Raw genomic sequence first — 24,409 nt, forward strand, 5'->3', positions numbered from 1 at the left:
AGGAGGAAAGATGACCCAAATTGTTGGTTCAAGAAAATTTGTAGTAGTGACATTCAAATGCTCAAAGAACAAAGTCAAAACCTCGCTAGAGGAGGTGGAATTGTCAGCGGGTTTGTAAATGTCGAAGAAAGGTCAAACTCACCCACATCTTGACCCCGACTGCTTTGCATGTAAGGTTAGCCCCAACCCATTGTCAGACCCTCTTGTGATTTGAATTAGATTTAGTTAGTTGGACCTTGGGTGCTTGCGCTTAACAGGGTCAACAAAACGTTGAAAAAAAAGGGTTGACCCCCAACAATGATTAAAGCCTCAACCTTAACGTTAAGGTGGTCGTGAGTTTGGGCATAAAGTTTCGAAGTCTATTTTTTCCTTTTATGTGAGGATGGTTAAACATGAAATCCCGGGATATGGGGATTAGATGGAGAGAAGCCAAAAGTACAATTAAAAAAAATAGTTTTATTCTTTTCCATCCAAAATTCATAATTCTTATTTTATTATTTTTCCTTAGAAAACTACTTTTAGGCAGAAATTTCCTCTAATGTGTAGGCATATGCAAACACATATACATATAGATGTGTTTGTTACTAATGTAATTTTTCAGAGCATGATGTAGCCATATTTGGAACCAAATCCAATATAGGGATATGCAATTGTTTAAGATAAGGTAACGTTTCACATGACATAGGGATAGAAATATGCCCGTGTAGTAACATAGATAATTGATGATGTAGCCATATTTGGAACCAAATCCAATATAGGAATATGCAATTTTTTAAGATAAGATAATGTTTTACATGACATAGGGATAGAAATATGCCCATGTAGTAAGATAGATAATTGCTTGTAGATAAGACATAGCATAAGAAAACTGACATAACCCAGATACATAAGTCTATTCCAATGACGATGTACTCTAAAAGATGCATATAGACTTATCCATATAAAAGTAAGAAATCTAAAATCTAACAACAAATCTCTTGCTGAGAAAAATAAATATCCTTCTCTTACTAACTACCACCATAAACACATGTTAAAACATAAACTATCCAAAAAAAACATATAGAAATCAAGTACTATGCCTTTTAGTTATTTTCTTTGTGCTTTTTCTCTATCAATAACTAGGATTTTCTTTCATAAATACATGTTAAAACATAAACTATCCAAAAAAACATATTGCAATCAAGTCCCATGCTTTTTAATTATTTTCCTTGTGCCTTCTCTCTCACAAACTAATCTTTTTTTCATATAAATTAAATAGTTGATAAATGCATATATACATATCCATATTAAAATTTTAAATCTCAAAATAATATTATTATTATTATTTAAACACATATACATTTCAAAAAAAATTATTCATGCAAATTTATTCGAGGTTTATTATAGAAATTACCAGCATAGCTTTAAAAAGAAAAAAGAGAAGAAAAAACCACCCAGTGCGATTTTAATCCCAATAATTTTATCATCATAGTAAAAAGAAGAAAGGGAAAAAATTGGTCCATCCAGCAGCACATCTGCGAAAGCCGACAACAACGTTGAAGTCCAAAAAGAGAGCAGGGGCCACATATGAAATAGGGCGACCTGCGTGCATTCTCTTCGGGACAGTAAAACAACTATAAATAATTGATCGACCCTCCCCATCACTTGTTTCAATTATATCTACAAAGTGATCACTACAAAACTGTCACGTACCAATTACAGATCTCAAAATTATTTTTTTTTTACCACAATATATATTCATGCTTATATATCCCATTGATTTTCTTTGCACTACCAACTAATTGTAAATACCAGGGTTAATGAGCATTCTATTCAGAGTTTACTTATTACAGATTCATTCGAATATTATAAACATATAAATGTTTCCATCCGCTCATGCAATGGTTATTAATACTTTCATATACATATTACTATACCCACATTTCGATATCGTTCTAACCATGGATAACACTTATTATACCGTGAGTTGTAACATACAATAAACAAATACAAAGGTATATATGCAGATGCATCAAACAGTACTTATATTAAATGATCCTTTATAGCATTTACGGTATTATGTGTTGGTTTACGTTTCCGAGGATGCTGAAGCCGAGGGTCCTGCTCGGCTCTATCGCTTAACCAGTTGGCTTAATCTGCATCGTTCATCTGGCTTGATGAGCAGCTAGCTATCCATCCTTCACGTGCCTACGCGTGCTGAACGTTCCAAATGCCATACGGCCTCACATCTCGAGCTTGCCAAAACTTGTTTGCTTTTCCCGCTTCGTTTCCTGCTGATCGGACAATGGTGGCGAGCTCGCCCAGATCCAGGGCTGTTAACAAGCCATGCGGCAGCGGAATCTGTTGGAGTATTTATGAAGGGTTTTATGCATTTGGCTTGTTTCTTATTTTCATTGTTGCACAACATTTTGGTGCTCTGTATTGCTTTGAGCTTTCCACCTTCAACTGAACCGGTGCTCAGCGGAATGTTTTCGACCGCGGATTCAGGTAATACTATTTTGTTTACAGGATTTTACTTCTCCCTATTCCTGCCTGAGTTTTGCACAGGTACATGAGCTTCCACACCTCGGGTATATTTACGGGTCTCTGGTCTCTGCTAACTCTTTTATTTCATTTTAATGTTTTCTAAGCATTCTATTAAAGTTCTCAGTTATAGTGTGATTATTTCCTCAGGAGAAGGGCTCGATGGCTGACCAGCGACACTGAGGGTCGTCTCCGCTCCGCTGCTATCCCAAACAGGTAAGAGTTGTGCATTTTCATTCAACCCCTTTAGCTTTCCACAAGTAGTGGCTGAACAACTGTTCGTCTGAACAGGAATGTCAGGGTCTGCTTTAGTTTTTGGAGTCCCTCGGCCACACACAGGGTTCCCTCGCTTGGAAGTTTCTATGATTCATTCACATATTTGATGGTTGTATCGTATTGGGTTTTACCGGCCTTGCTTAGATGGAAACCACCACCAAGGGCGCTGTACGCCGAGCTCTAAGATGTATAAATGGTTTTTCCTTATATGACCTAATGCAATCTGTGCGCAGACAGTACTTAAGTTGGATATTGCTTTTGGTTTCGTAATGCTTATTCTTAGTTTAATCTTGAATATGGAATTATTACAATGATACAAGCTATTTTATATGACTATGGTCTATATTATAATGGTTTTGGCGTTCTCGCCTTTCTGTAGCTTACTGTGAGCTCGGCTCGAATATCCGTCTCTGTTTGTATCTTTCAGTGTAAGTACTTTTCATGATTAGCTATTCGTTAGGAGTGGATATTTTTTTTTTAATGATTAACTCCTTCTATATGGATGGTTCAGGCTTAAAGGCCTGTGGCTGAGTACGTGCATAGGGTCGGTCCCGGCGATTCTTTTGGAATCGGGACAACTTGGTAATATCTGTTTGCATGCATATAGTTAATAGTTCTTTTTTTTAAAGAAACACAGTGACAAGGGTGTGTCCCGCTGCATTATGTTTCAACCGCATATATATATGTTCTGTTATTTAGATGCCATTGAATATTGTTGCTATGATGCGTGAGCCTGGTTCCACCGATGGGTCGCTCAGCCTGCGGCTCTTTTTGGTAAAATATTTGAATAGTTTTTATATGTTTCGATGCCACTCTCGACTTGGGGTTGAACCCTTTACCTCTGTATAATGTTTCATTTCCAAACCTAACCGATTACATGGAAAGGTTTAGCAATATTCTTTTTGCTTAGCAACTCACAGAGGTTTCTTGTTTAATGTTTCACAAAGATTCGAGTTCGTTAAGTTTCCTTTTACTTCGTTCTTTGATTGAAAGGTTCAGGTTCTGTTCTCTGCCGGTTGCGCAGAGACTAGAATTTCTAAAAGAAATGTTTAGATTATTTTTCTTTTTCCATTATCTTTTCTGCCTATATAAAACCATAAACGGTTTTCACAGATAAAATGCTTAGCAAGCCATACCTGTTTAGCAGCAAACCTGCTTGAAAAGCTTGTCAACCTCCCATCCGTAGGAAGATCCTCCTCGATCTTCCACCCCCAAGCACTTTTGCAGATCTTCTGGTCTGCAATTCCTCTGGCTATGCAAGGTCTCGCTATCTGATCCTAACCAGACGTAGCGAAATCAGGAATTCTTTTCCTTCCCATACATGCTATCCGGACACTACCAGACATAGCATCTCCTCAATCCTGCCATCTGATCCTTACCAGACTTGGCATTCCTCCCCCTTTTCCTCTTGGGGACTCAACTGTCTCTTGAAGGTAGTTAGGGTTTTTTTTATTTAACTACCTCAACAGTCATTCACCACAATTAGTCATATACTCAAATTAAATAGTGATGACACAATTAATCACCAAGATAATTTACAATACAAACAACAGAGTTTTTCTTTCTTTACTTAACAAATAGAGTTTTAGCTCACAGTTAAATTTACTATTTACCCAACATTATCACCTCACGAGGGCATTACAAAAACTTACAACTGAGGTCATTCTTTTTCTTCGGCCACGGTGTTTGTCTCCCTCAGTCTCTTTTTGACCCTATTTTTTTGTGGGCTACCTGTACTATTGCATTGCGTTGCAACGGTTCTTTCAGAGCGTCTAGGAGATTGAAAAAAAGAGAGGAATGGAGAGCACATATTTAAGCGCAAGAATTCCAGAGAGGGCAAGGCAGTTGCGGTCTGTGGTGGTCAAGCGACCTCGCAGTGAATATGAATATGATGACCACCTTCTAATTGGGAGGAATGGTCATCATGATCCTGTGTTGTCTGCTACCTCCACTTATGTTACTCCTCGCTGGGAGGACCCCCGAATCGGGGAGAGAGGCATCACAAACCGAGATGGGGTTCGATCAATGAGAGAAAGTAGAAGCACAATATTACGCTCCTCCTGCACCTTATAATTATGATGATTATCGTAGTGAGTTGCCAATTCGTGGTTCAGATAATGTTGACGTAGCAGCAGATGCACCGAACACACTGTTTGTTGAGGAACTTCCAAATGATTGCAGTCGCAGAGAAGCGGCTCACATCTTTCGCCATTTCCAGGGTTTCAAAGAAATTAAGATTGTCAATAAATCCAAGGCATCTGCAAATGAAGGTGAAGGAGAAGCCAGTGTTAATGTTGTTATGTGTTTTGTGGATTTTGAAAACCCTAAATGTGCTGCAGCTGCTATTGAAGCGTAACAAGGGTACAGGTTTGCCAAGAATGATAGAGAATCGCTTTCCCTAAAGCTGAGGTTTGCATATCCACCCAGAAATACAAGTACGAATAGAAATAGGAATGGCTCCTCATTTGCACGCAGTAACGATCGATCTACACGCAGGAAATTTCGACGAAGATCATTCTGAACCTCAAAACAAATTTAATTTTCCCAAACCAAATTGTCATGCTATTTGTTATTTTGTGATCTTTATAAATGACATTTTTTTTCCATAATTTACAATTTTTCAATATCACAAGTGTGAAAATTATGCTTTAATAATAATAGTATTAAACAATGAAAGGAAACTTCGTTTCAGCACTTGGAGTACGTATTTGTTTTCGAGATGGAAGATGATCAGGAGATGATTCTGTTCCGGAAGATCATTTTGGATATTTGTACAGTTTTATTTTTTCATAATCTGTATTTTTGGTTAGTTTTGTTAATTATTTATAGAGATTTATTGGAATTATAAAATTGAATTTCAAAAATCTTTAATAAATTAAATCAATTAAATAACAAAAAAAGCACATTCTATTTCATTAGAAATGATATGAAGTCTTTTCTTTTTAATCTTAAAATACTAGGTAAGTATCTAATTTAGAGTTATTCATAAATTTTATAAATTTACCTTATTTAAACAAGATCATGAACATGCATGAATAAATGGGCTATCCTAATAATAAAGCATTCAAGAAGCCTTGAGGATGGATCCCGGTTGGGATTTGAAAAGTTGGCAGAAAACAGTTCTTACTGTGGATTACTGTGGATTCTCTGGAAACTGAATGAAAAATATAAATAGAATTAAAATCAACATCTTCAAAAAAAACAATTTTATTATGATCTTTCCCATAATGTCTAACTATTCATTGTCATTTTTCTAAATTCTTGTATGTAGACATTGTTTTCAATGTGCTTTATGCATTATTTGGAGTAAACTTTTTCCACTTGTATAAGAAGGGAAGAAGAAAATATGTCAAATTAGAAAGAAAAAAAAAATGGTGTGCATACATAGCACCCATTATTGTGACTACATAACGACTCCCTATTCCACCTAGTTGTCCACGTAAGGGTATTTGTGTCGACCAATAAGGATGACCATGGACTCTCAATTAATAGTAGAGACCAATAAATGTCAAGCCATTGCACCAACCACCTCTTTAATAATTTATGGCAAGGAGCTTCATGCGGGAGTTTAAATGATTGGAGTGGTCTTCTGGTCATGATAGTGTTCAGAGGTGAGGAAGGAGTAGACCTTTCATCACCTTCTGGAGTTTGGTGTGATTGCAATCTTGTTAACAAGTGTTGTGTTAACCATTGCATTGAAATTGGGCTTAGGGATGTGTTGTAATGTGCAACTATATCTAAAAACTAAGCATGAATTACTTTATTATTCACAAATATATTACATATAGATACATTGTGTGATTGTTATATTCATTTTCCGAGGTCTATTCAAATCTTTGGTGATGGTTCACCTTCCACAACATAACCCTTAGCAAATTAGGTGTCCAACATTCCCCCCTTAATCTGAAGGGGTATATATGAGTCCAAGAAGAGATGATATATGAAAATGCCAATAAATGCATGGTAGCAATTGCCTAAATGTGCTCTTTGAAATGGTGGTTTCAAAGGAAGAACACAAACTCAAAAGGTGGGAGAACTCAAGGTCTCAACCATTGGTGGTTTAAGGTTGACCACCAATACTAGAATGCTTAGTGCAGTTCCTAGAATAATTCCAAATCTAGTTAGAAGTATTTCTATGGAGGAACCACTCCCTAATTCTTTGAAAAGGGAAACTGGTTCCTCGAACAATTCCAAATATATCTAAGTTGAAGTCTTCTAGAGGAAGTGCTCCCTCATTCTTGGAAAAGTGAGACCATTGAGGTCTCAACCTATGGTGGCTTAAGGCTAACCACTAACTATGGAATGCTTATTGTAGTTCTTGGAGCAATTCCAAGTCTAGCTAGAAGCTAAAGTCTTTTGCTAGAGGAAGTGTTCCCTAATATTTGGTTTGAACATGATTGCAAATTGAATCACCATTATAACTTTGAATTTCATTGCAAATTTGATTCTAGTTCAGGCTTCAGGCTATAGTTTTCATTGTTTCTTAGGCTCTCGCTTAGGCTCTTCAAAATTGGTAGTTGGTCATTAATTCCCCCCTATCATATACAAGGTGAAAAATGATATCACTTTTGCTTAGGCATAGGGATTCAAAACAAGAAGCCTCATTGTCAATCCCCTCTTATCCCATACAAAGTGAGAGGATGAATAAGTTCATAAAATGTTCACATGGATGAAATAAGAAAACCATGATCCTCCATGCACGAAACTCAAAATAGGTGTTGGTTTCTACTTAAATGCACTCATTTACAATGCAATATCACTCATAAAATTACAAAAAAACACCATTTAAAAGTTACCATTGCTTTTAAGTTGATTTAAGCAAGTACATTATCTAGTGGTAGGCATAAACAAACCCCAAACATTAATGGGTCAATAGCACCGTAAATATTGGTTGCCTGCCTGTGCATTATTGTGCACATGGGAGTAATATCTCCATATTAGATTGCACTAAAATAAAAGGCATTGATGATAAATAAATAATACCCAACATATAAACCAACTATCACATTTCAAAGTGTGAACTAAATGTAAGTCCCCATGAAGGTAACCTAAAATATATACCTTGTTGATGTTGAAGAGTCAGGAAACATCAATGGTGCTGAAAATTATGTTCAAAAGCCTCCAACACATAAAATAATTGAGATCTGCGATGATCTGATAGCTTTAAGAGTATCTTTCTAAAAAAATTTGGCAACAGAGTAGCACCCGCGGAGCTTGTATTGTCGATAATGTTCTTGATGGGTCAAGATTCAAATGCGATGACCTCACTAACATCAAAAAATTAATCATTTGAGCTCTTTAAACTCACCTTGCACACCCTAGCCATGGAATTTCCAATACTAATCACATAATAGTTTTAATTGATAAATGTTCCCATCATGCACTGAATTGTTCTATTTTTGTTATCAAGGCCTGAGAAGAAAAATGGTAAGATGTTACACTATGCTCCCATTGGGATTAATCATATGAAAGGACTCTGAATCAACATGTAATGACCTGTTCATAAATTTCTCTCATATACATGACCTTTTTTTCATCTCTCTAAGTCACAGAGGGAAAAACTCTGACAATGGTTGATATGGACCACACCACCTTTAATATGGGTTAGTCATTCTCTGTAATGTATGTTTTATAGAAAATCCCACCTCATGTCCATTTCAATACATGGTCCATATGTAACAACCCTAGTGAAAAACTCATGTAAAAATATATATAAGGCCGCGGTGACGGGACAAGTATTCCAAGCTGAGTGATGGGTAGGACATCCTAGTGTGGGTATTCATTTGGTTGTTTATGGTTAAGGAAATTGGCAAAGACAATGGATAAGGCTTTGGAAAGGAAAAATGGAATTTTTGGCACATTTATTTATGAAAATAATGTAAATTAGGAGAAAAGGAAGGTGAAAGGTCCCAGGTTACATGTGAGGAGGAAAATGAAGGAAAATAATTGAAAATGAACAAGATAGATGCCTCATCAATAAAAGGGCTTCTGAGGAATAGTGCGAAAGGTTGGATTAGTTTAGTTTTGGAGCTCTCTCATTATTGTCTCTCTCTCTCGTTCTTAGACACTTAGAGTTTTCTTGGAGCAATTTTGCATTGGATTAAGAAAGGAAAAGAAGGCAAGAGGAAGCAAAGGTTAAGCAAGGAAGGGAAAGATCAAGTAGCTATAAAAGGATTCTTTGCATGTATCGATTTGCATGTGTAGTTTCCTTTGTCAGATTTGACATGCATGGTATTGCATGTGCTTATTTTCTATCATGGCATGGGTTCTACTAGGTGTAATAGTGTTTTCAGCATAGCCTTGCCATTTCTGGATAGCCATGGTGTGATGGGGTTATCATTTTTTGATTGAGCTGAATTGTTGGATGGATTCGAAGCTGAGTGGGGTGGATCTCCAATTATAGAGCACATGGCCTATTGGTCCTTGAATTGGACTATGGATCATGATAAAACAACTGGCCCAGTGACCCCTAAGCCATACTGTTGGTTGCAGTAAAGGCAAGATAGTGTTGCCCCAGTTGGCCTAGGAATCCTTTCCGGTGAATGACAACATATATGGTAAAGGAAAGAGGTGGTTTTCTCTCTATTGGCCATAGCAATCCAAGGTTTGGGATATGTTGTAAAGCCTGCAACATGGGTCTCAGTTTAGGGCCTAGTGATCTGGGTTTAGATTGCAGTAAAGCCTGAGAGATTATGAGACAAGAAAATTTCTCATGGTGTAGGTGGATACATTTGGTGGCATCGATGCTTGTTTGGCCTAGTGATCGGGTGGAGATCATGGTAAATTCTTTTATTATGTGTTCATTGTGTTGGCCTAGTGATTCAGGATGGATTACAGTAAATCTTGGTTTCTATTGATGAGGATGAGGTGGTTTAGCCTCGGTATGCCCTAGTTGGTTATTTTGGTTGAGTCCCATATTCATGCTTGGAATATGGCATGGGAATGAATGGCTGAAGAGAGATTTGGTTCAACTATTCTATGGTTGGGTGGAATGTGGAAGTCCCATTCCGAGTTTGGTTTTTGCATCGTTAATGAAAGGTTATTTCTCCCTGTATTTCTATGAGAATTTTGACGGATTATATGTGGTTTACATGGATGTACTTTCATGAGTATTTATCTTGTTATTATGTTGTTTATATGTGTTTTTATGATAGCAATTATGTGTTTTATGACAGCAGTTAACGAAATGCCTGTCATGGCTAGTAGGGATCTCATTAAGGTCTTGTTTAACTTATTTCTTTCGCATCATTGTTTCCCTGATCTTTGACTGATCTTAATTTATCATTCCATTTTGGGCAGTGAACTCGGCTTTGGGCCTAAAAACGTGGATCAAATCTTGGGGATGTTGGCACAAAATTGGAAAATTAGGTTTCTGGATGTTGGCATGCAAGCCTGTGAGAGAGAATCTGAGTTTCTAGATGCTCTCATGCCTAGAGCATGAGAGTTACTGAGGTGTAAGATGTCCAGAACATCAGTGGGACCCATGGGCAGGATGTTTTAGTGGCCGGCATGTCTCCAGAGGGTTCTATTGCTAATGTGGATAGGTTGCTTGATGTGTTTCGTCGATTCCACTTCCTTAAGGTCACACAGGAGGTCAAATCTAATCATAGTAGCCTCTCTTCGCATGTTTAACCCAGTTGGTTGGTTACTGTTGAGTTATGCAATGGGTATGTATTTACTCTCAATTACATTGCCTTTTTCCTCTTTTCTTATCTCTTTTGTGCCTTGATACGCTAACATATTAATGGATTATAATAAGAAATGAATGAACTACTCTCAATTAAGAATTAACCACCATAACTAACTCTTATTCTTTTTTATACAGAAAAAAGACGAAAGGAACAGTTGTTGTTCCCTAGAGACGAAACAATGTAAACCAACAAAGGATGAATGAGGTGCGTCAGTTGCGATCAGGAAAAAGGACGAATCAGGAGGATCAATGCTAAATATGAATAATGTCAGAAGATATCATTCAATTGTGAATCCCTCAAGATCTCCCGATCCTGAGGGATCACATTTATCTTTTACCCGTTTTTACTATAAAAGTGTAAACTGTAGGAGAAAAGTGGGATCTCTATTTTATTTCAAATTGTAATTTTAAGTTACAGACTTGAGCTTTTGAGGAACTCGACTGTATTGTAATGAGGATTGAGTTCAATGGTTAATACATAATTTACGTTGATGTTCATTCGTATTCTCTGAAGTAGCTCAACCTTATTCGCTGGTGCCTAAGGGCCCGACCTCTAGTCGATTAAACTGCTACCCTTTGTGTTATATCTTTCTAATTCACACAAGTTTGATTGGTTTGATGTTTTTCCATTCTCTGTGAGTTTATCTTGTTTGCTATTTGTCGATTTCCTGTATTGAAGTTAGGTTACTTTCCTTATGTGATTTGCAGCTTTGTCAATTGATTCCATTTATGCTTATTGTATATTAAGTTGATTATCAGTTAAGGCATTTATTCTTGTTGATTATGATAAGAGTGTGGTTATTATAGAATCAGCTAAAAGAAATTGGTTATTGCTACTGAACTTTCAATTGACATCATTTCCATTTCAATTGGTTAATTGACATTGAGTCTAATTTAGATAGAATCAGCTAAAAGAGATTGGTTATTACTACTGAACTCTCGATTGACATCATTTCCATTTGAATTACCTGTTTGAGATTTGATTACAATTTTAGTTGAGGGTTAATTCTTGATGCTTAGACGTAATATTTCTATTAACAGTTGCAGTTTGAGTTTTATAATGCATCTGTTCACTATTGTATCAAAGTTTTATATTTCATTTTAAAAGCATTACTCTCTAGATTCATAGCATGCTCATATTGTGTACACTCTTGGAATAAAAGGACTTGCCCGGGTTGATAATTAATGTGAGGCAATTAGGAGTTTTAAAAGACACTTGTTAGCACCCAACATTTTGGCACCATTGCCGAAGAGAGTGTCGCCATTTTACAAAGAGTGATGTATATCTGATAATTGTTGTTGGGGAAGAATTGGGTATTGGAAATGGGAGGTGAGAGCCTACGTAACGAGAAAGTAAAGTGCTTGCTTCTTCACCTGCTTTTCAGCACAATTGCAGAGAAGTGAGGTAGGTGTTTGATGTTTGTCTGCTCAGGGAGAACTGGGTATTAAAAATGGAAGGTAAGAACCTGCGTACGGAGAAAGTAAAATGCCTGCTACCCCACCCACTTTCCAGTAGAATTGCTAGGAATTTAAGGTAGAAATAAACGTTTGAATTTTTTCATGAATGACTAAGAAGAAAAGACCAGAAAACGATACAATCCCACATCCCAAACCTAAAAAATCTAAGGGACCGGTGACCCTTGGACGATCAACTTTTATCAATGAAATCATAAGGAAAGCTGAGTCTCAGCCATCAGTAGGACCCTAAACTGTCGCTTCTAGACACCCTACTGTCTCCCTTCAAGCCACAGGATCACCATCTGTAGCCTATGCTAAGGTTCACAGTAAAACTGAAGGGATTGAACAGAGTTTTCAAGATACTGAAAATTCACGATCAGTTCCCTCATAAGAAGGGAATTCTTGTAACCTTTGTGAAGGAGAAGGAGAAACAGGTAAATCTGAGGTTAAACCAACAGAACCGAGATCTCCCAAGGTAGTAATTGAGAACATGACACCCAGTGTCCCAGATCAAGGGAGTGATGTTAAGATCATTCCCACCTCTTCTGGCCATCCTAGGAACAACTCTCCAGTGTTGGAGATCCCAGAAGGATATTGGCATATCTTTGACCAAATGGCCAATAATCCACAACCACCCTAGACCTCTACACTACAATATCCTATTATTGACACAACTGTCAATTCCCCCATGAAAGCTATCCCACTACAAAATATTCCCACCTTTCATGGACTCACTTTAGAAGATCCAGATGCATTCATGTTTGAATTTGATGTCCTATGTAGGGGTTATGATTACACCACCGACCCCCAGAAACTGAAGCTGTTTCCCTCCAATTTATGGGACTGGGTGGAGGCACCATCAATGATTGCGACCAAATGAAAACTGCCCTTCTTAAAAAATATTATGATTATTGCAGATCTAGAGAACTAAAATATGAGATATTTCAAATGGTAGCAAGGTCTAACGAAACTTTGGAAGATTATGTAGAGCGTTTCAAATGTAACCTCCAAAGGTCTCCTTATGCAAATCTACCTGAGAATGTTATAAAAACCATGATGATTAAAGGGATGAAAGAACAGTGGATAGAGACACTAAATATCATGGGTAAAGGTGATTTCTATCAATAAGACTATGCTAATATTATTGATTTGTGCATCAGGTGCTTGAGGGGCAGTACAAGACTGAAACCATCTGGACGTGATGCAATCACTAGGGACAGCAAAGTCTCCGGAGGAAGAATTACTCGTACTGAAATCGGCAACCTGCTGGAAGATTTCAAAACAGATATCCTGGGAACCTTGACAACACAGTTAGACATCATGCAAGCCAAGCAGAAGCAGGTCGAAGCAGAGCAGAACTTGGTTATTTTTTTCCCTCGATGTAGAAAGAAACATAGTCATAAAGAATGCCCACTAGATATGTTACAGAATTGTGCCATATGCACTAAGGAACATGCCACAAAAAATTGTCCATCGCTTCTAGGATTAAAAGCGGTCTTCAAGGAGGTAGAGGAAGAAGAAAAACCAGTATACCTTTTAAACCAGCATCGCCAATGGCAAGCAGGCAAATAGGTATGCCTACCGACCCATCTTCATTCTTTTAGTCCTCACAATATAATTCCCAGCAATATACAAGAGCTACATGGCAGAACTAGCCACCTTTTCCTAATTGGCCACCACAAGAATTCCCCATGCCACCTTGGTCCAATCATTCAAATTCGAACAATAGTTGGCCAAATCCCTCTTACTTTCCGTCATTCTGGCAGAACAACCCATATCCATCTCAGTGGTCCCCCTCCACTTCACAAAACCAAAATTGGCAATCAAGATGGCAAAGACCTATGAACCAGCTAGTGGGGACAGTCCCCTTGTCTCAACCTACACTACCAACACCTTACACATTGCAATAGAATCCTCAATCCAATCTACGACCGCAACTCCCAGCCCAGCCCAACCCAAATCCTAACAACAGACCATTCTAGTCAGTACAAATCATTGAAGGTCTGGATCTAAAAACTAAGTTGAGAGAATGTAATGAACTCCAATTGAGGTCTGGACGAATAATCGTGCCAGAGGATGAGAAAAATATGCAACTTGAAGAACCATACCCAAATAAGCCATTGACTATAGAACAAACACCTCAACGGGAGAATATTGTCAAGCAGGAAAGTCATCAATAGATCATTACCTCTTCTTCACCATTCCCTGAAAGATTGATTATACCTCGCCCAATCGAATATCTCGACTTCGATCTCCTAGGATAATTAAAAAATCTTTGCGTAAAAATACCCCTCCTCCAGGCTATTCAGGACATTCCAATTTATGCAAAAACCATTAAGGAATTGTGTACCAAGAAGTCTACGAGGAAAATAAAGGTAACACCAACTGTCCATGTAGTTAGAAATTTGTCTGATCTATTGTTAGGCAGAGAGACACAGGTGAAATATGAAGACCCAAGAAACCCTATTATCACAGTACAAATAAATGGATGCTCCTTTTCCAATGTGTTAGTCAATTTAGGGACAGCCATTAATATTCTCACAACAACAACCTATGAGAGACTTGGAATCACAGCCTTAGATCCAACTATGACCTTGCTAGAACTTGTTGACCATTCAGTTATTAAACCAGAAGGGACATTATAGGATGCGATGGTGTGTGTAGATTCTTGGGAGTACCCAGCAGATTTCTTGATTATTAATCCTAGAAACCGGCTAGACAGACATCCTCTAATACTAGGAAGACCTTGGCTAGTGACTGCAGATGCTTATATAAGCTGTCAAATAGGCAGTATGACTATAACTTAAGGGAATGATGTGAAGATCCTAGCTTTATACCCTATAGCTCAGCTAAGCCTAACCATAATAAAAAATAGGAAGCAGCCTGTAACATATTTAACCAAAAATATTCGATCACCATTAACTGTATCAGATGCTCTTGAATTTAAAAACCAAACAAAAGAATTGCATTAACCACCCTACTACCACATCTAATCTAAAATGTCACATGATTGAAGCAGTCATTGATAACGAAATTGAAGAAGATCCTTTAAAATATATCAATGACTAAACAATACCAACAACAACTGTCTATAATAGCAAACCTATTGAAATTGAGCCATGGAAAATCCTTAACATTAACAAAAATTTGAGTGATGACCAGCAGTAGAAGCTTGTTCAAATCCTTAGGAAATATAAAAGGGCTTTCTCTTGGGATTACCCAGATATGAAAGGGATTTACCCTCAACTATGTATGCACCACATCTACACTGAAAAAGATGCGAGACCCATTTGACAACCTCAGCGTAGATTAAACCCTCACCTAAAGGATATTGTTAAAAACGAACTATAGAAACTGTTAGATGTAAAGTTTATCTATCCTATATCTAACAGTAAATGGGTTTCTCCATTAGTTGTGGTTCCTAAAAAGAATTGGAAATGGTGTATATCCGTCGATTACAGAGAGCTTAACAAAGCAACCCAAAAATACCATTTTCCCCTTCCATTTATTGACCAAGTTCTAGACACATTGGCAGGTAAAAAATTCTTCTCTTTCCTGGATGGCTTCAGTGGCTACAACCAAATCCAAATTGCCCCCGTAGACCAAGATAAGACTACCTTCACCTGCCCCTAGGGGACGTTTTCTTATAGAGTATTACCTTTTGCACTGTGCAATGCACCTGCTACATTCCAAAGAGCCATACTCAGTATTTTTGCAGATTTGATAAACGAGGGATTAGAGGTATACATGGACGATTTCACACCCTATGGAGATGAATTGAAGCAGACATTACAGACATTGGAGAAAGTCCTGGGAAGATGCATGTCTACTAGGCTCTACTTAAGCCACGAGAAATTCCATATGATGATGACAGAGGGCCTCATCTAGGGCCATTACATCTCAGTAACTGGAATTCAGGTAGATCCAGCAAAAATACAGGTAATCCTCTTACTAGCTACCCCCTGCACTCAAATAGAGGTACATATTTTTTTTTGGATTTTCTGGATATTATCGAAGATTTATAAAAAATGTTTCCCAAATTAATGCATCGTTATATGCTTTGACAGGAAATATTGATTTTATATGGACTGACAAATGTGACATTGCGTTTGCAGAATTAAAATGGCTAGTATCAACAACACGAGTACTATGAGGCCCGAACTGGGATATACCATTTTAGATTTCATCAGACGCATCAGATACAACCATTGGAGCAGTTCTTGGCTAAGAAGAAGACAAGAAACCCTATGCAATATACTACATCAGCAAAATTTTAACTCTTGTTGAGTTGAATTACACAATGACAGAGAAGGAGTTTCTAGTTGTAGTCTATGCTATTAATAAATTCAGACACTATATAACAGGATACCCTATGGTCTTGTATACTGATCACTCTGCTATCAAATATTTAGCTAATAAACTTATTATGAATGGTAGAGTGACACTATGGTTAATCCTTTTGCAATAATTTGACATAACGATCAAGGATTAACAAGGAAAGGAGAATCTAGTAGCAGACTTCCTCACTTGAGTCCCAAGAATAGACAACGCGGTGGAGGTAGAAGACCAGTTCCCCGATGAGAACCTGCTTGTTGTGACCATGAAAACACCCTGGTATGCAGATGTCGCGAATTACTTAACAGTGGGAAAACTACCCAAACACATGATGCCCAGAGAAACGAAATTAATAGTGCAAAGCAGCACTTAATTCTCCTGGATTAGAGGATACCTCTTTCACACAGGATCCTATATGAATATCCGCAGTTGTATCAGGGAAGACAAAATTTACGATATCCTAAAATCTTTCCACGATGGACCATACAGTGGACACTTTGTAGGTCGCATGACTCGACATAAAATCCTACAGATGGGCTATTATTTGCCCACGATTTTTAAGGATGACAAGAAATTTGTCTAGGCATGTGATAGCTTCTAAAGAATGGGCCACGTCGGCCAGTTTGACGAGATGCCCCAACACCCACAGCTAGTCATCGAACGATTTGAACATTGGGCATTATATTTTGTCGACCCAATAAAAACAACATCTAATCAAAAGCCATATATACTGGTTGCAACGGAATACATGACTAAATGGGTGGAGGCAGTAGCGTTACCAAGGCCAACAGAGGAAACAATAATCAATTTTCTCTTTCAAACCTTTGTGGGGTACGGTTTGCCCAGAGAAATAATTATGAATGGAGGGCCATAATTTGTAGGCCATAATATTTCTGCTACACTAAAAAATCATCACATGTTGCAAGAATCACCTCTCCATACCACCCATAGGCAAACGGCTAGGTAGAGAGTACCAAAACAGTAATCAAGGCCATCTTAACAAAGATAGTCGCCTTGCATAGATGTGACTGGACTACCCGATTACCAAAATCCCTATGGGCATATTGCATGACTTGGAGGAATACAACAGGATACTCCCCATATCAGCTAGTGTTTGGTAAGGAACCTATCTTCACCATAGAATTTGAAATTCAAACATTAAGGATAGCCCAAGAAGTGGGGCTGGACTTGAATGAAGCACAGATTAATAGATTACAACAAATAAATGAATTAGATGAAATCTGGCTATTGGCTCTTCAGCATACTGCACTTATTCAACAACAAAGAGAAAAATGGCATGACGCCTTCATCAAGAAAAAGATATCTCGTGAAGGCGTCTGGGCACTTCTCTATGATTCCAGGTTCCAGGACTTCCCGGGCAAACTCCAAACTAGATGTTTAGGTCCCTACGAGATAAAATAGGTTCACGATAATGGCTCCCTTAGATTAGCCACCATTGATGGGTCTGGCTATTCCTTTAAGGAAAATGGGCACTAGGTACGCCTCTACCACAAACTGCTTACAAGGGAATCCTTTTGCCAACAAATACGTGAATATTCTACCATACAAATTCTTGCTGCACAAGGTGACTCTTCGGCAGCACCAATCCTGTAAAAAAAAAATATTTTTGAGACTTGTAAATACAATTATTTTTTTACTTTCTCTGTTTTTCTCTTGTTTGTATCATAGCCCTTCTGTTGTTTAGAGTAGTAGGGAGGATTTTTTGTCTCTCCCTATTTTCTTTTGTTGTTCCCTACAGGGAGCAGCTGTTGTTCCCTAAAGGGAACAACACTTTTTAGTGTGCTTTTTTTTTTATGTTCCCTACAGGGAACAACTATTGTTCCCTAAAGGGAACAACAATTTTTCGTCTATTTTCTTTTGCTATTCCCTACAGGGAACATCACTTTTTGTGTGTTGTTTTTTGTTGTTCCCTACAGGGAACAACACTTTCTCATGTGCTTCCTTTTGATGTTCACTATAGGGAATAGATGTTGTTCCCTAAAGGGAACAACACTTTTCGTGTGTTTTCTTTTTTTGTTGCCTACATTGAACAACTGTTATTCCCAAAAGGGAAAAACACTTTTTCATGTGCTTGCTTTTATTGTTCGCTATAGGGAACAGCTATTGCTCCCTAAAGGGAACAACACTTTTTTGTGTGTTTTCTTCTGTTATTCCTTATAAGGAACACCTACTGTTCCCTAAAGGGAACATTAATTTTCGAGTGTTTTTGCTATTCCCTTGAGGGAACAACAGTTTGTGAGGACTTTTTAGAACACCTTTTTTTTCCCCTTGCATGATCATTCCTAGCCCATCCCAGCTCATTTTTTTTATAATACTCTTTCTGGCATCAAGTACAATACATATATGAGGACAACAAGTACAGAATCTACTGAAGCAAGAGAATTTCTTTAACATTATTATCTCTAACAAGATTTCTTTGTGATGATTGAAAAAAAAGGACACAATTATATATATCACTTTACTGTCCTCATTTCTGCTATAAATGATACTGATTGATTATCTTTACCATGTTGGTTCTACTCTCTATAATATAATTCTCTCTGCTTATTATCAATAAGATTATGGGTAAATTTTTTTCTATTGATATGTTTAAACTTCTTCCGCCATCCCTACTCTTAAGGAGTACTGAGCCACCCTCTATATATAAAATTAGAAGTGTGAAAAAAAACTTAAACAATAAAATAAAATAAAAAATTAAAAAAATAAGTAAAATAAAATGATATATATATAGATATATATATGTATATATATATATATATATATATAACATAATTCACTAACAATTTTATTTTTTGATCTACATATGGAGGATTGGGGGTCTCATCACGAGCCAGCATACCATGTTCATAGGGATGTGGCAAAGTGGCATTCCCACTATGGCCACCAGACTAGGGATATGATCCAATGGATGCATCAAGAAACAAAATCCTTGGAACAGGAGGTCTCATCATGAGTTGGCCTGACAACTTTCGCTACTTCCCAGTGAATGACAATGTGTTCATCTGGCTACCATGCCAGCACATTGATCTCTACTGTGGACATCATATTGCACTTCCCCAACTATACATAGAGGATCTTGGTTCCTAAGGATTAGAAAGAAACTTTGTCGAGGCTATGGATGCCTGCATGCAACAGAAGCTCTGCTTATGGTATTGAAGTTTTACTTCCTACACCAATAATTATTACAATGCCCTCTTCTTATTTTTCTATTTTTCTACGGAGGGATTATTCCCTTGACTCACCTTCAACCTTTATGCATGAGTTAATTCTTTCTAAAATCAATTACATCATTTCCAAATGGAATAACAGCGGTAAGGTATCATCTCCTACATATACTGTCCTTTTTATTTATCGCATCACCTCATGGCACCTTATCACTTATTAATAATTCTCGTTACACGCCTTGTTTTCATTACTTGAATATCCTTTTATGATCCTTTCATTAATATACATACTATGTCGCCTTTACTAACCAATCCATCACCCCTATACTTCACCGCCAAAACGTCATCTTTTCGTCCATTCGGTCATAGGTGACCTTTAATTCCGAGAGGGGGAAGGGACCTCCAGTACACTCATGCATCTGTTGTCATCATTTTATTCTATTTTGTAGAATAATCGACATCCCATAATCATAGAGCATGTGGCATTATAACAGTCCTCGATTTAATGGTATTTATTTTTATAAAAACATCACCTGACAGTGCTGTTACAACTACTTGTTGTTCCATCTCTCGGCTCTGTTTGTTGTTGTGTTTTCTCCACTACACTAATCATTCGCAGTTAACTAAATCAAATGGTTTAAAGCTTATAATTCATGCCAAAGACAGGAACATGGATTGGATCTTTGGGTGAGGAGTGAACCTAAGCACCCTTTACAAATGTTTTCCAACTATAAAAATCTTTTGAAAAGAGAGGGGGTAATTAAAAATTTAGGGCCCATACATAAGGAGATTGTGCAGAAGGGAATAACATACTTCCTCTGCATTCAAGAAAGATCTTTGAATACATCTAAGCTTAGATGTAAAATCTCCACTAATAGTGTGAAAGATAGGGAACCGTTTAATTATCGGAATTTCAAAGCTACTACGGCCTGGATGATCACCTACAACAATCTTATTTTGAGAGAAGGACCTCATTAGTTGAGATGCTAATTTCAGAGTCCCATTATTTGGTATCCTCCTAAAGGGTATCAGGCTGACTATGAGCTACTCGAAGGGAAAGAAAGGCCCGCCTTTTTGCTCCTAGTTCAGCATCATGGATTTAGACCAATTTTTGAAGCTTTCTCTCCAGCCTACTTTTTAACTGCATTGCATAAGAACTAATACTTTTCATGAGGACATGAAACATGATAGGTAGGGGAGTATGTTGAGTTATGCAATGGGTATGTATTTACTCTCAATTACATTTCCTTTTTCCTATTTTCTTATCTCTTTTTTGCCTTGATACACTAACATATTGATGGATTATGATAAGAAATGAATGAACTACTCTTGATTAAGAGTTAGCCACCGTAACTAACTCTTATTCATTTTTATGTAGAAAAATGATGAAATGAAAAGTTGTTGTTCCCTAGAGAGGAAACAGTGTAAACCAACAAAGGATGAATGAGGCATGTCGGTTGCAGTTAGGCCAAAGGATGAATCACGAGGATCAATGCTAAATAAGGAGAATGTCAGAAGATAGCATTTAGTTGTGAATCCCTCAGGATCTCCTGATCCTGAGGGATCGCATTTATCTTTTACCCTTTTTTACTATAAAAGTGTAAACTATAGGAGAAAAGGGGGATCTCTGTTTTATTTCAAATTTTAATTTTAAATTACAGACTTGTGCTTTTAAGGAACACGACCGTATTGTAATGATGATTGAGTTCAATGGTTAATACATAATTTACGTTGTTTTTAATTCATATTCTCTAAAGTAGCTCAACAGTATTCGTTGGTGGCTAAGGGCCCTGCCTCTGGTGGATTAAACTGCTATCCTTTGTGTTATATCTTTCTAATTCATGTAAGTTTGATTGGTTTGATGGTTTTCCATTCTCTGCGAGTTTATCTTGTTTGCTATTTATTGATTTCCTGTATTGAAGTTAGGTTACTTTCCTTATGTGATTTGTAGCTTTGTCAATTGATTCCATTTATACTTATTGTAGATTAAGTTGATTATCAGTTAAGGCATTTAATCTTGTTGATTATGATAAGAGTGTGGTTATTATAGAATCAGCTAAAAGAGATTGGTTATTTCTACTGAACTCTCGGTTGACATCATTTCCATATGAATTTCTTAATTGAGATTAAGTGTGGTTTGGACAGAATCAACTGAAAGAGAACCAATGGTTATTGCTACTGAACTCTCGGTTGACATCATTTCCATTTGAATTACCTATTTGAGATTTGATTACGATTTCAGTTGAGGGTTAAGTCTTGATGCTTATATGTAATATTTTTTTTAACAGTTGCAGTTTGAGTTTTATAATGCATTTGTTCACTCTTGTATCAAAGTTTTATATTTCATTTTAAAAGCATTACTCTCTGGATTCATAGCATGCACACATTGTGTACACTCTTGGAATAAAAGGACTTGAATGGGTTGATAATTAATGTGAGGCAATTAGGAGTTTTAAAAGACACCTGTTAGCACCCAACAATTACTTTGGTAGATGTGTGAGGAGGGTGTTACAGAGTGGTATCAGAGCATGATTGTGCTCTCCTTGAGTGAATGTGTTGGTAATGTGCGCATGTCAGTTGCATATGTGTCTCTTACACTTCCATTCCATGTGCTTGTTGCATTGCATAATGATTGATCATGATTATAGTAAGGTTGTCATGAGGAACTTGATGTTGATTTTGTGGAATGCATCGTTAGGAGTTTATGATTGGTTACATTATTTTATATAGCTTGATTACATCCTTGTATGTTAGGTTGCATTATTGTATGTTTGATTACATGTACTAGCCTTGTAGTTTGGTTACAATAATTGATCACTTATGCTAGACTACATGTGTTCATGCGTATTTGTATTTGATTGTGAATTTCTTATGCATGTTGATGGTTGCATATCGCAATGTGTACAGTGGAGAAATGGTTGTTTTCATGCATAAGGTCATGGTTTGTGAAGTTGATATGGTCATGGTTTGTGAAGTTGTTATATGTCTATATCCAGTTGTTATGCATGGTATTGGTTATAGTTATGCATGAATAGTACGTAAAACATGTGTTTTGAAGTCATTGTATCCAATTTTGGTCATCAGGGTGATATTGGCATGTTATGATGCTAATGTGCTAGTTGAGATAGAGCAAGATAAGCAGATCATCGTAATGAGGTTGCAACATTGGACTTTGGGGTAAAAGCAGATCATCATACAAGTATTGTATGTTTGGTGTGTAGGTATGTAATTCAAGGATTGTTATATGCATTAGGTTTATATACATTAGGGTTATGTACCCGTCTTTTGATGTTATCGTTACATTCCTTATAGATGTTAGTTGATTAGCGTAGTTATATTCACATGTGTTGGACAATCAAGAATGATAGTAAAATGTAGTTGTATGTGTTTCTATTGTTGTTTTGGGTTAGATAACTTAATGATTATGTTATATGTTGTTGATCAAGTATCTTATAGGTTAACTTGTTGTTGTTAAATGATAGTTAACTTGATGATTAAGGTTATTTCAGTGATATTTTGATGATTGTAATTTGGATTGGTGATATCCTTGATGTTTATGGTCATTGCATTGAAGATATTAATGTTATATGTATTGTGTTAACCTGGTTTGACCTATGCATATGGTTATGGTTGTGATATTTCGGTATAAGCTGACTTATTTGTGATATGGTGTGGTACTAATCTAGACTGATCGTACATATGTAATTGCTATCCATGAATGACAAATGCTTATGAGATTATGATGTGAATATGTTAGTTAGTTACTATTGTGGATATCATGATTTATGTTCTAGTTGATATGTTGAGAATTTATATCGTGCTAACTAGCTTGATTGTGCAGACAAGATAGCCTCCCCTGAGATACAGTAAGGTATGAGTTTTCTTATGTTGTATATTTGGTGCTTGACTGTTTGATTATGTCATCTAGTTCATTTATTTAACATGGTATTTTGAAAGCTGGTTGAGTGTTTGATTAATTAAATAATATGAATATGTGTTCAAATGATCTTGCTTTAAGACGACTGTACTAATACATATGTGTTGAGACAGTTGATACATACTTAAGTATAGTAGGTGACAGTTGTAGCATTGTGTCTAATGGCTATGAGTTTATTATGGGTATGACATGATTGTTAGTCTTCGTAAAAGTTGATTTCGAATTGATACATATGGCTGTTCTGATATTTAGAACATGTGGTTGAAGTGTTTGAGCAGTTGCAGGGTAACATGCTTGGTATTAGCATGACAAGGTAGTAGTTGATGTGTTTATATAACTAACAATTGGGTGGTGTGGCAGCACATAGTAAGCCTCAATTCCCACAAAAATTTCTTTGTCTATGTTTGGAAACCCTAATTCCAAACGAATGATTGTTTTGCATAGAAGAAGCCTTCTTAACCTTGATTTCATCTGAAATTATGTGGATATGTGCTAGACTCATGAACATGTATTTGACAAGTGTATTAGCTAGTCTCTAGTTACAGGTGGATTTGTCAATCGGATTGGAGTCCATTAAGAGATGGCATGGATGTGCTCAGTTGTACGAAACATCCTTAGCACAACAATATAAGGTATCTGGTGTATTGTTATATTTATTTATGCATTGATAGTTATGTGTTTATGGCGGTATGATGCACGGGATTGCGTGGCAAAGAAATTTCCATGAAATTTTGAAGAAGGCTCTGGTTGAGATTTCCTTAAGAACCATGGTGATTGAGTCATGGTTTCTATAGTTAGTCTTGTGCTTTTGGTCTTTTTCAATTGTTGCACTTAATTTATGATTTTGTGTGTGTCTGGTGCATAGCTATGCCACTTTGTTGCAATGTTGCATTGTTATTGGTTTTCATGGTTTTTCTTCTTCTTTTCTTCTTGGTATTTCCTTTTATGTTGAGAAAGGAGGAAGTTAATGGAACTTTCGGAGAGCTGTGTGGTACCCAACAGGTG

At 36.9% G+C, this 24,409-nt stretch overlaps 1 protein-coding gene across 1 annotated transcript; it reads left to right on the forward strand.

Moving 5' to 3' along the window:
* The first annotated feature begins 4,596 nt into the window (after positions 1-4,596).
* Positions 4,597-5,155, forward strand: LOC149247104 (RNA-binding protein 1-like). Its single transcript, XM_089443441.1, has 2 exons — positions 4,597-4,795; positions 4,914-5,155. The coding sequence occupies exons 1-2, from the start codon at positions 4,597-4,599 to the stop codon at positions 5,153-5,155; spliced, it is 441 nt and encodes a 146-aa protein (XP_089299567.1).
* The last annotated feature ends 19,254 nt before the right edge of the window (positions 5,156-24,409 follow it).

Source organism: Pinus tabuliformis, chromosome 7, assembly GCF_031772625.1.
Source record: "Pinus tabuliformis cultivar Carrire ecotype Pingquan chromosome 7, CPIR1, whole genome shotgun sequence".
NCBI lineage: Eukaryota > Viridiplantae > Streptophyta > Pinopsida > Pinales > Pinaceae > Pinus > Pinus tabuliformis.

What these genes read in the sequence shown, in the direction of transcription:
- LOC149247104 (XM_089443441.1), top strand. Translation starts at nt 4,597, where the DNA reads ATGGAGAGCACATATTTAAGCGCAAGAATTCCAGAGAGGGCAAGGCAG. An exon ending in CCCCCGAATCGGGGAGAGAG is followed by an intron (nt 4,796 to 4,913) that starts GCATCACAAACC and finishes TTCGTGGTTCAG; the next exon opens with ATAATGTTGACGTAGCAGCA.